Genomic DNA, 13491 nt, shown 5'->3' on the forward strand with positions numbered 1-13491 from the left:
ACTGTTGTATGTCCAAATTTGGCTTTTTTTTTTTTTTTTTTTTTCAATATTTGATCAAGCTATTGTATCTCCAGATGCCAAGATATGAAAATTGTCAAAGTATAGTACAACTGATTAGCATTTTTCAAAAATGTAGTAAGTCCTACATGCAACAGTTTTGCAAAAATATTTCTGACTGAAAATATCATACATGCATAGAGTTATGATTTTATGCACCCAAGAAAGTATTGTTGTTAAGCTGAAACCCATTTAACCCATGCCAGTATGGAAAGTGAACATAAAATAATGCTGGGAATCAAAGTTGTAAAAGCAAAAAAAAAATTTTTTTTTTTTTTTAATAGATAAAAATAATGATTTTGCTTCTATGCTAAAAAAAAAGTTGATTTTCTTTTCTTTTTTTTTATTGCAGTTTGAACATTCGTGAGGAGAGAAAAATGACACATACTTATAAACCTTTGGGATGTGCTGCACTTGCTGTGAAAACCACAAAAGGATACAGGTGAATTTTTGTTTTTAGCTTAATGTCTGTCTCTCATTATATATTTTATTGCAAGGTAGTGAGCTGGCAGAATTGTTAGAACACCAGACAAAATACTTAGTGGAACTTCATCCAATCTTTATGTTCTGAGTTCAAAATCCACTGAGGTCAACTTTGCCTTTTATTCTTAGCGGGTTGCTAAAATAAGTACCATCTGAGCACCAGGTCACAGTAATTGACTAACCCCATCCTCCCTAAATTTCAGGACTTGTGCCTATAGTTGAAAGGATTATATATTTCCGCTTATAATCTCTGAATTTATAGCCTGATTGAGGTTTTGACCTTTGTTGTATGATTGCAACCTTAGCTCATATGTAAGTCATTTCACAAACCTTTTGGGTTAACACAGTTAGTAATATGATAAGTGTTAAAGAATTGAGAGACAAATCACTTCTTGATAGAATACTAGTCTTTCATAGAGAATAATAGTTGCAAGCATGGCTAATAATTTTTCTGTACAGCAACATGGTTTTTGTGTTCAATCATACTGCAAGGCACCTTGGATAAGTGTCTTTAACTCCATCCCTGGGTTGACCAAAGCCTTCCCAGTAGATTTCCTAAATAGAAACTGAACAAAATCCTGTTGTATGTGTGTGTGTGTGTGTGCATGTACATACATTAATTAATTAATTAATTATATCTTTTAAGTTTGTTTAGGGCAAATGTTTTGAATATGCATATAAAAGTTCCTATTCTATTATGTTGGTTACGGCCTAATGATGCCAACTGGTGATAACAGTTTTTTGGGGTCGCACCAAGCTGTGCCAATATATTGTCGGATAAATGTAGTAATAATCATAGTAATAATCCTTAGATGGAATTTATAAATATTTTAATGAATCACTACGTGATTTGTGGAAATGTGCATAGTGATGCATTAAAATATTTATAAATTCCATCCAAAGATTATTGAACCATGCCAGCATGGAAAGCGAACATTAAATGATGATGATGATTATATATATATATATATATATATATATATGGTGTGAGTGTTTGTGTCTCCTTGTCTTGATATCGTACGAGTTATAAATGAACATCACCATCATAGAAGCAGTGTGCCTGGTTTACAGTCTTCTGAGTAAACATGGCCAGCCATTGTGAAATATTACCTAGCATGGAAATAAGTGAAGATTGGTGACGTGAAGGGCATCCAGCCAGAGAAAATCTGTCTCAATAAATTCTGTTTGATTCATGTAAGACGTGGTAATGTAGGCATTAAACCGATCATGACGATGGTGATGTGTGAGTCTTTGTTGTGTGCTTATATACCAATTGTGAACACAAATAATGTCATGTATCTCCTTTTACTTGCAGGGAATTCATCAGTGATTTGGTTCTTGAAGGTGGAGACAGTGCAAGCAATGCATGTGTGGCAGGGGCCATACTTGGTTGTCGCCTTGGTTACCTTCAACTTCCAAGTGATTGGCTAACAGAACTTCTTCCCCAACAAGTCAGCTGGTTAAATGTCAAAGTGAATTCCTTACTTGACATGTTGGGACTTCCATAACTATGTAACTGAGATTTTTGGAGTAGTTATGTGATGCTCTCAGAGACATTTGTTATCATATTTCATCTCAACATCATAATCCTTACCGTCATCATTATCACCATTGTTCTCATGATTATGATCTCTGAGATGTTCTAGAATTTGAGTTCTGTGTCAAACATATTTGGCTGAAGATGATAGCAGAGAGGATGAAGAAGTAGGAAGAGGCTAGAGGTGCAACTTAATCAGAGATTTCCCTCTATCACAGTGTATTTTCTTCAGTGTCATGTGTCAGTGCAAATTGTGTTTTATGTGTGTGGAGATTGAACAAGAGCTCGACTTCTACTTAAGAATGGAATGTTACTGAGCTCAGATATTTATATAAATATATATATTTTCTGTACTGCTGATCTACTTTAAAAATGAGGTTGTGTCTGAAGATTTAACACATTGAATAAACAAGCTCAAAATCACAGAATTTAAGAAAGAGAGTATACAGTTTAACAGATGTGTCCAGTGTGTGTTTGCCAGGAGAACCAGTTTAAAAAGTATCTGGTGCTATTGAAGCCAGTTTTAGACTTTTTTTATTTATTGGTTGGACCAAGCTGAAAGGTATGGAAGTCAGGGAGATAGTTCTGTGTTTAAAGATTAGACAAAATAGTTTTGGAGGTGAAGTATAATAGTATAAGGAAAGAACAGGCAGATATTAATGGGTCGGTATTGTTGGTAATGGGACTGGCATAAAATAACTGCTGCTCATGAAAATGATGTTAAATTGTTGCTAATGAAAATGATGTTAAACTGTTGTTAATGAAAGCAATGTTAAACTGTTTGTAATTGAAAATTTTATTAAACTGTTGGTAAATTCAAGTGATGGTATTAAACTGTTGGTAAATGAAAGGGTGGTTTGAAGTGTTGGGATAAAACTTGTTTGAAACTTGTTAAAAATTGTTAGTAACGGAACAAATAATTGTTGATAATGAAATGAAAATTGTTGATGATAAAACATTTACCAACAAAACTGTTGGTAAGTGAACTTTTAAAACTATATATATGTGTATGAAACTGTTGGCAATAAGGCAGTTGCAATTAAATTGTTGGTAAACAAACTGAAGATAAAATTGTTAAATTGTTAGAAAATGTTTATTTTTCTAAAACTAACAACAGAAAAATTTATATTTTAAGATGTTGGTAATTGTCAATATAATAACTATCGTCATTATTTGTATTGTTTAGTCATCATTAAAAGATTGGTTTTCTTACATCTTGGGCTTATCTCTTTCTAATCTGTATTCACTGCAGTAATTGAACTCAGCACTACTCGATAACAAAAGATGCTGTTCATTGACAGCATTCAGCTAGCTGTGTCACTTCACAATGCCCCCTCCCACTTTTTTTTTCACAGCCAGATGGCATTAGCTCTTTGGGTGTGTATTGGCAAGAGATAACATGTTGTCATAGTAATAGGCTATCAAATGCTGAATATAGAGCACATAAATGTCTGGTGTTGTTAAATTTGACTAAATACACTCAAATCTGCTCATACGAGTGGTGTGGCTGTATGGTGAAGAAGTTTGCTTCCCAACCACATGGTTTCAGGTTCAGTCCTGCATGGCACCATGGGCAACTGTTCTCTACTATAGTCTCTGGCCAAGCAAAGCTTTGTGAGTGGTTTTGGTAGACTGAAACTAAAAGAAGTCCATCATATATATATGTGTGTGTGTGTGTCTATGTCCATTTGTGTACCCTTGTCTTGACAGTTGTGAGTTAACACTATCATACAAGCATTGTCATTGATTTCCAATATTGTGCAAATATGTCCGACCCTTAGGGTAAGGGTTGGTGACTGGAAGAACATCTGGTTGTAGAAAATCTGCTCCATCCAACCCATGCAAGTATGGAAAGTGGACGTTGAAATGATAATATTGTTGAATCGTGCTTTTTGAGGCACAGAAACTGGTAGTTCTGGTCTGCAATGGACCATATGGTGGCTCATTCAATTTCTGTTTGAGAACTAAATATGTGAGGCTTTCTTTACATTTGCATTTAACAGCGCCTCATTCAGCATGACAACAGTCAAATTACTGAAACTAGTTCTAAAATAACATTCAAATGTAATTAAGCTATCATCAGGGAATAGTTACAAGAATAAAAATTTAAATATCTATATTTTAAATAAATCAAATTTCGTATTTAATTTTTTCACTAAATTTCTTATTTATAGAAGTAATATTTTTATTTTGAATATTTATTATTTTTTTTTTTTTGTGCTGAGATGGTTGAACAAATTGGTATGAAAATGGTGAATGTATTATCTCAAGATAATAAAAATTGTTTGTGGGAAGCTGCTAATTTGTTTCTGTTTTTCTTTATTATTCAAAGGTCATTGTTATTGGCTGGAGCAGCAGAATCAGTTGTGGTGTGCTGGATTGTGTGTTCATTTCTCTTTGTTTCCATCTGTGCCACCCTCGTAAGTGTGCCATAGGGCTCCCCATATGTGCAGCCCACGTAAGTGTGCCATAGGATTCCCCATATGTGCCAACGTAAGTGTGCCATAGGGCTCCCCATATGTGCCGCCGAGGAAACTAACGGAAAGTAAAGTTAACGAAACGGATGTGCCACCCTCTAAGTGTGCCACTTTCTAACTGTGTCACACTCGTATGTGTGCCATAGGGCTCCCCATATGTGCCACCCTTGTAAGTGTGCCATAAGGCTCCCCATATGTGCCACCCTCGTAAGTGTGCCATAGGGCTCCCCATGAACGGAAACTTAAACTGTTGCTTGTGGAAGTTTCATCATCTTCACAATTTTATTGGCAGTGTGCATAGCGTGTACCAAAACAACAATGGCAGAACGATTCTGTTGTCAAATCAGTTTGCTATTTACCTGAAAAATAAAGAGGCAGCTTAGGTTTTCAAGCAAGCAAGGATTTGTCAAAAAATGAAATGTTAAACCCAGTAAGTTAACTGCTTAAAATTGGTCTCAATTTATGTGCAAGACCCTATATGGTTCATGATTAGAGAAATGGAGATAGTGATAGTGTATGACTATATAGTTAATAAACAGTTTGGCATTTTAGCATCACAGTTAATATACTTCTTGCATGGATGGAATGTTTTTACATACACCATATTCTTCAGTTAGCTGTCAGAACTACCATTATCGTGATTCCATTAAACTAAGACAATTAGAAGAAGAAGAAAAAAACATCATGGAAGAAATATTTTATTTGTTTATTATTTACAGATATGTAGAATTTATTTAGTTGTTATGCAAAAATATCAATCTGTGGTTTAGGTAATTCATCATCAATATTCTGGATGTTACGTAGTGTCTGCAATAAATAAATATCAATTTGGTTAAGCAGAGAAAAAAATATTTATATGAAATAATATTTAAAATTCAGAAAGTTTCAGTCGGTTATATATTAATCTTATACATCTTTTTCTGTGACCCACAAAAACATCAGACAAAAACCTCTACTTTTTGAAGCTGCATGCAGCTTACTGGTTAAACTCTCAATTTCATGGGAACCAAGAGCCATCTCGTTTCATAGTTTGTGCTTCCCTGGAGTCAGAAACCATCTTAAGTTAGAACTTGTGTGTCACTGGAGCCAGGATCTCTTTCATGGTAGGGCTATGTTTTACTGGAGCTAGAGACCATTTCAGTTCTAGATCAGTATGTTTGTCACCTCCATTCACACTCACAAAATCCCAAAAGATTTACATAAAACAGGAGTCTACACGAAAGGAATTTTACAATCACAGAACTCATTCAATATATGAAATTTTGAAAAAAAAAAATGCATCAAGAAAAAAAGCAAACAGAAATCAGAACTATTCTTCAGCCTGAACCCACTTCCATTACATTCAAAATATTTATCTTTAACAAAAACTATTAGTTGTAGAAAAATAATGTAGTCCATTGTTTCTGGCTTTGAGCTATAGCTGGCCTGGTCAGTTTGATACCAACTATTTGTGCCACATAAGTACACCAGCTGAGCACTTTGAAATGATTCAGTCACCTACAAGTACAGCACTCAGTAGGAATTAAAAACATTCATGCATATTTTCTTTTGGAGAAAGATCAGCTCTACTACATCAATTCCACACTCTACTATGAAAAGCACATTTGCTAGAAGTTGCAGACTTATGGTCATGCATGTTAGGCCAACATTTAACCCTTTAAAATTTAAACCTGCCATGTCCGACTTCTCACACCAACACTAGTATATCATTCAGAAAGTAAACAATCACATTATCAAAATCTGGAATGTGAATAAATAAGCATTATGTTTGACAGAACAGTCAGAATGCTAAAGAGTTAAACAAGAATTCTAAATAATGAAAAAGTAATAGCAAGTACCTCAAGCACCAACTTGATGTTGGCTTTCACTTTTGCAGCCTGTTTAGTAAGAATATCTGCCTTTTCATTCAATAATTGAGTTTTCTGGTCAATAAATTTGAGTGCTTGTTGGAAGGTAAAGTCCACAAAGAAGCCATAACCCACAGAAACAAAAATGGAACTAGTTTTGTGTCTGCAAGAAATGCAAGAATAAATGCCAAAGTATTAATTTTTAAATTCAAAGAATTTATTCCATGCCACAACAGTTACAAAGAGATTTTTAAGATGAATTCTTAAAACAAAGTAAATCGTTAGCAGTTGTGAGAATATACCAACAAATATCTTAATGAACTAACAACTATCACAGTGAATTCTATATGGATGTTCAACTTAACAACAAAAAAAAACAGAAAACAGTAGCAACCAAATATCCCTAAAATCATCATCATCATCGTTTAACGTCCGCTTTCCATGCTAGCATGGGTTGGACGATTTGACTGAGGACTGGTGAAACCGGATGGCAACACCAGGCTCCAATCTGATTTGGCAGAGTTTCTACAACTGGATGCCCTTCCTAACGCCAACCACTCCGAGAGTGTAGTGGGTGCTTTTACGTTTCACTCTCACACTGATTTCTAAAAATTAAAATAAAAAAGTGTATAACTAGAAATACTTTATCTAAAAGGTTTGCAAGATTAAGGCTGACCTGAGGCTAAACAACTACATATAAACCATATAATCATAGAAAAATGGATATGAAGTAACAATCATTGCACTTCTAACTGGGCTAACCCAATGCAAGTTGTGTTAGCCCTGTTAACATAATAAGATAGGAAGAATGAACTAACAAAATCTGTTTCTCTATCATGTCTCTTTGTTGAGATAGTGATAAGCTGACAGGACTGTTGGAGTATCGAACAAAATTCACCAATGTCAACTTTGCTTCTCATCTTTACAGGGTCATTAAAATAAAGTGCCAATCAATGTAATTAACTATCCCACTCACGCTAAAATTGCTGGCCTTCTGCTAAAATTTGAAACCATGACTATTGTTAGTCTTATTAAAAGACAGAAAGGTGGCAAGCTGGCAGAATCGTTAGCAGAGTGGAAATGCTTAGCAGGATTTCACCTGTCGCTACATTCTGTGTTGAAATTCCACCGAGGTCAACTTTGCCTTTCCTCTTTCAGGGTCAATAAACCCAGAACCAGTTGACTACTGGAGTCGATGTAATCGACTAGTCCCCTCCCGCAAGATTTCAGGCCTTGTGTCTATAACAAAGGATTAATAAAAGACAGAGAGCTAGCAGAACAGTTAGCATGTTTGGAAAGATGTTTAGTGGCATTTTTTTTTCAGCTTTACTTACTGAGATCAAATAATGCTGAGGTTGACTTTGCCAGTACAAGGTGAGCACTAGGGTCACTGTAATCAACTAGTCTCCTCTCCCAACAGTTCAGGCCTTATGCCTGAAGTAGAAAGGATTTATTATCAATTTACTGGTTGGTCAGGACTGGCCATGCTGGAACACCACCTTCAACTTGATACACTAGTAAACAAAAAGTGTGCACATATAGGTGTAGGCATGGCTGTGTGGTAAGAAGCTTGCTTCTCAACCACACGGTTCCAGATTCAGTCCCACTGTGTGGTATCTTGGGTGTCTTCTACTACAGCCTCATGCCAACCAAAGCCTTGTGAGTGGATTTGGTAGACAGAAACTGAAAGAATCCTGTCGTGTCAAATTACCAAGATCTTTAGCAATATGCCATGCTTAAGAAAACCCATCAAGCCAAGTGAAATGTTAGTTGTGGCAGATATTGGTGTCATGCAAATGGCAACCATGTCAGCACCCATTACACTCTTGGAGTGGTTGGCATTAGGAAGGGCATCCAGTCATAAAAAACCATACAGAATCAGACTGAACTTAGTGCAGCCCCTCAGCTTACCAGCCCTGGTTAAACCATTCAACCTATGCCAGCATGGACAACGAACATTAAACGATGATGATGATGATGATGATATACACTATCTAGTCAGTATACTTTTAAATAGATATACTCTGACTGGGTTCCCATGTATCTCCTCTACAGCAAAACACCTGTTTCTATCCCTCTGTCACACTCTAACCTCTCATCGCCTGGCACTAGGCCACCTCCTCCAATACCCCCACCCTGCATCCTCTTAAAGGATCTTCATTTTGCAAGTCACTTGGTGACCCCACCAGTGCTGGTGCACCCAGTCTGTACTGCAAAGTAGTTAATGTTTGGAACAGCATCCAGTTGTAAAAACCCAGCCAAAACAAACAGTGAAGCCTGGTGAAGTCTTTTGCCAGGCCAGTTCCTGTTGAATCATCCGACCCATGCCAACATAGAAAAGAGACGTTAAATGATGATGATGAATATGATATTATTATGTTTCTAATAAGTATATTATTATGTTATCTAATAAGTTTAATATCATTTATATACTATCTCGTCAATATCCATGTTTACCTTCAGGCATGACTATAGGTGCAAGTATGAACTGTGTGGTTAAGAAGCTTTCCAACCATGTGGTCTTGGGTCCAGTCCCACTGCATGGCACCTTGGGCAAGTGTCTTCTACTAAAGCCATGGGACAACTAAAATCTTGTGAGTGGATTTAGTAAATGGGAAATGAAAGAAGTTCATCATGCATGTGTATGTGTGCACATGTCTGTGTACTTTTGTCTAGACATCATGTGATGGTTGTAAACGAGCATCATTGTCATATAAGTGAGGTTGTTCATTTCCAATCTTCCCTGAAAAACATGTCTAGCTACGGGAAAATAAAAACCTTGCTTGGTAACAGTTGAGGGTCAGTGACAAGAAGGGCATCTGACCTTAGGAAATCTGCCTCAATAAATTCCACCTGACCCATGAAAGCATGGAAAAGTGGACAGTAAATGATGATGATCTTCAATATATAGATTTACATTGTTGTTTAGTCAATTAAGCTATAAAACAAGCTGTTAGTTTGCTCTAGTTTGTGTGAGTGAAAAATAAAATGAACAGGCTCCAAGCTCCACTTCACAGATGAGTGTCAGTGGCTGGAAAGGCATCCATCCACCTGTAAAAGCAACTACTCCAATAGATAAACAATCTCACTCATATATGCAAGGAAAACATATGTTAGTCTTAAAATATATTTTCTTACTTTCTTTCAGATGACTTTTTTTATTATATAAATGTAATCCATTAGTTTATTATTAAGATATGATGTATAAACAAAACAATAACATATATATTCAACTTACACTTTAGCTTGGACATAAAAATTACAACCGAGATCTACTTGTGTCTTAAGTTGCTCATCTTTTGGATCCAAGTCCTAAAGAATATATAAAATAATAATTATATACAACACAATATAAAATAATTTGAACACTAAAATGATATATGTACACTATACTCTACTAAATAAACAACTCTGTTATACTAAGTAATACTAAACAGCATATAATACCATACAACACAATGCACTACTCTATAAAATTCAATATTATAGAGTAGTATTAAGATGGCAAGCTGACAGAATCGTTAGCATGCCAGGCAAAATACTTAGCAGTATTCACTTGTAGCTTCACACCATGCAAGCCCAGCAGAGATCTAGTTCTGTCTCTAACTTTCTTGTACATGAGAAGGCAAAACTGGATTTTATGGTTACCAGTAGCATGTTTCCATCAGCCTATGAATGGAATTAGTTCTGACCTGACATCAATATTTAAACAGAATATTAAAAAGCTGAAGTTGAATAAAGTATGTAATGTATGTGTCTTTGTAGAGCCACCGTTATATTCACTTTTACTTAATTGTTATTTTTCATAATATCATCGTCATCATCATTTAATGTCCATTTTCCATATTGGCAGGGTTGAATGGTTTGACAGGAACTGGTAAGTCAGAAGACAGCACCAAGTTCTATTATCTCCTTTGGCATGGTTTCTATGGCTTGATGCCCTTCCCAATGCCAACCACTTTACAAAGAGTATTGGGTGCTTTTTACGTGGCACCAGCAGTAGTGAGATCACTAAATAATTTACAAGACAAAACCCCCTCAGCTGAGTGGGGGAGTAGTATTGAAGAAGGTCACTTTGTGTCAGATGGGAGGTTAGAATACGAGTAGAGGGATAGGAATAGGCATTTTGCAGTAAAGGAGATACACAGCTACTTCAGTAGGAGAGATGGAGAGAAGAGGGAGAGAGGAACAAGAGAAGATGGTGATACTGATATGTCCAGGAAGTAGTGTGCATGTTTGTGTGTGTGTGTGTGTATGTATGTGTCCCCTTATCTTGACATTGCATAATGGTTGTAAATGAGCATTGTTCATTTCCAGTTTTCCATGGGAAATATGTTGACCCATGGGGAAATATTACTGTGTTTGAAAACAGGTGAAAGCTGGTGACAAGAAAAATCTGCCTTAACAAATTCTATCTAAACCATGCAAGCATGTAAAGTCATCATCATCGTTTAACGTCTGCTTTCCATGCTGGTATGGGTTGGACGGTTTGACTGAGGACTGGCAAGCCAGAAGGCTGCACCAGGCTCCGATCTGATCTGGCAAGGCTTCTACAGCTGGATGCCCTTCCTACTGCCAACTACTCCAAGAGTTTAGTGGGTGCTTTTTACATGCCACCAGCATGAGGGCCAGTCAGGCAGCACCTGGCAACAACCACACTCGAATGGTGCTTTTTACATGCCACTGGCACGGTGTCAGTCAGGCAGTACTGGCATCAGCCACAACAATGATTTCACTTGACTGAACAGGTTTTCTCAAGCACAGTTTATTGCCCAATGATTGAAGGGTACTCTTAAATGGGCCAGTTATGGAAAATTGAAAATTAAAATGCTGATGATAACAAAGCAATATTTTTATATACTGATTTCTAATTACTAACCTGCAATCGTTCAATCATAGACTTTAATTGTAAGTATTCTGAAATTTCTCCATAAATAGTCTCTCGCTGCTCCAATATGTTCCTACGATAATCAAAAATAAAACATTTATTAATTTTTATGGATTTTTAAGAATATAATTTTTGACACTATTAACCTCATTCTTTTGAGATATATGAATTTTTTGTTAATATTTACATTTACATTAAATAATCTAGATATTCAAAAAAAATGTTCACATCTCATCTGAAATATTTTGAAGATTTGTCTGGAATTAAGACCTAATTTAATATTGCTTACAGAACAATGAAATATATAAATATATTCTTATTTCACTGATTTTACAGTTATGGAACTATCTTGCTTTTTTCCTTGCCCTTGTAGGAATCTTGCAGGCGTGAAGTGGATTCGATCCACTATACACAAATTTGAATCAGATATATGAAGTAACTTGGGATCACTTACTTCAAATCAGTCCGTAATCGCTCATTTAGAAAAGTTTCGTAGCTCAATACTTTCTCATCTGTCTGCATGGTTAAGGTATAAATACAATATATATATATATATATATATAAGCTGTTCCGAGACCTTTAAATTCCTCGCTCGACAAGGGAGAGCGAGGAATTAAATAAAAACATGAATCAGGGGAGAAAACTATATCCAATTTCCGTTTATTCAGACTTACTTCTGTAGCTACTAATTAACCTAAGTAAAGTGTATCTTTATTTTCATATATAACTTATAAAGATGTACGTTTTTTTAGAACATTTTCATTTTATGAGATTTTGCTGTCAAATTCTTTAATTAACATAAACATTTATTTATATGAAAGAAAATTTCCGGAGGACTTCTAATTCTTTTAAATCTTTCTTTTAAAATTATTGAAACTATTTGTGGAGAATTTTTTTTTTTACAGCAACCAGTTGCACACCACGAGGTTCAACGGAACCTACTGAAGCAAGCCAGCACACTCACAGCAATTACCACGGGCGATCGCGTGGCTAAGGCGTTGGGAAAGCCAAGTGCCCTCACGGACATCACCAGATAACCTCGGTGTGGCGAACGGCCAAAGTTGACAAATACTTCGCAGTTAGTCGCCCAGTCCCTCCGAACGTATCAAACGCCACAGGCTGGAAGAGATAGATCACTGTCAGGTCCCGATACTTCAGGGGTGGTGTCCCATTCCACTACGAAAGCAGTGACCCTTCTATTAACTGTAGCATTCAGGATGTGGGAGTAAACAAAGGAGTCGCACAATATGGCGTTCCAAACGAGACCACAACCTCTAACCCAGGGACTACCTGGTCTCTTTCCATCACTTCTGGATAACCCTGGTGGCTCCAGAACTGTGGGGATATTAATTCAAGCCAGGGTCCGCTTAATGATTAGGTTTAGCTCGGTGTGACAAGCGAAGTGACCAGTACATTGTCAAATAATACAATGTAAGTCTTTCACATGCCATCATCAACAACTATTAATATGGCATTCAAAACAGGGATGGTCTACTTCTCTATATTGCACACAAATGATCTAGCTTTTGATAACTAATGGTTAAAATCAAGGCTTTTTTGTTTGATATGGAAACAGCCTCTTCAAATTCTCGCTAGATTGTATCTGGAACTTTCCATCTGGACTTGAAGTTATGTACACACATAAATACATGTGTGTGTGCACAACATCAACAAAAATGGTTTGCCACATAGAAAAGAACAATGGAAACAGGTGATAGCAGTGGAAGCAGGTTTTCACATGATGAGTTAGATGAAACAGATGTTCAGTATGATGCTCACAACATATGGAATTGACAGACCTCATCTATTCTAGCATGAATACGAAACCACTATGTCAGACTATCTGAACCAATCCAGGTTGCAGATATATATACATATTTTATTCTTTTACTTGTTTCAGTCATTTTCACTGTGGCCATGCTGGAGCACTGCCTTTAATTGAACAAATGGACCCCCACTTTTGCTGAACTGCTAAGTTATGGGGACATAAACACACCAACATCGGTTGTCAAGCGATGGTGAGGAGGGACAAATACATACGACAGGCTTCTTTCAGTTTCAGTCTACCAAATCCACTCACAAGGCTTTGGTTGGCCCAAGGCTATAATAGAAGGCACTCACCCAAGGTGCCATGCAGTGAGACTGAACCCGGAACCATGTGGTTAGGAAGCATGCTTCTTACCACACAGCCACTCCTGCGCC

The 13491-nt window shown here is 36.4% G+C and overlaps 2 protein-coding genes across 3 annotated transcripts in view; one reads left to right on the plus strand and one right to left on the minus strand.

Annotated features, from left to right (window-relative positions):
• The window catches only part of LOC106880302 (uncharacterized), a 45826-nt gene extending 41447 nt beyond the window's left edge, over positions 1-4379 (plus strand). For both annotated transcript variants that reach the window (XM_014930174.2, XM_014930173.2), the window contains 2 exons: positions 410-499; positions 1856-4379. In XM_014930174.2, the coding sequence (XP_014785660.1) occupies positions 410-499; positions 1856-2048 (283 nt within the window). In that variant the 3' untranslated portion in view covers positions 2049-4379. The remainder of the gene's footprint in view (positions 1-409; positions 500-1855) is intronic.
• An 856-nt stretch (positions 4380-5235) lies between these two features.
• On the minus strand, positions 5236-11911 carry LOC106880301 (protein UXT). Its single transcript, XM_014930171.2, has 5 exons — positions 11744-11911; positions 11281-11362; positions 9640-9713; positions 6393-6564; positions 5236-5361 (listed from the first exon to the last, which is right to left on the minus strand). The coding sequence occupies exons 1-5, from the start codon at positions 11809-11811 to the stop codon at positions 5296-5298; spliced, it is 462 nt and encodes a 153-aa protein (XP_014785657.1). The 5' UTR covers positions 11812-11911; the 3' UTR covers positions 5236-5295.
• Positions 11912-13491: the final 1580 nt, after the last annotated feature.

This window comes from Octopus bimaculoides, chromosome 4 (assembly GCF_001194135.2).
Source record: "Octopus bimaculoides isolate UCB-OBI-ISO-001 chromosome 4, ASM119413v2, whole genome shotgun sequence".
Taxonomy (NCBI): Eukaryota; Metazoa; Mollusca; class Cephalopoda; order Octopoda; family Octopodidae; genus Octopus; species Octopus bimaculoides.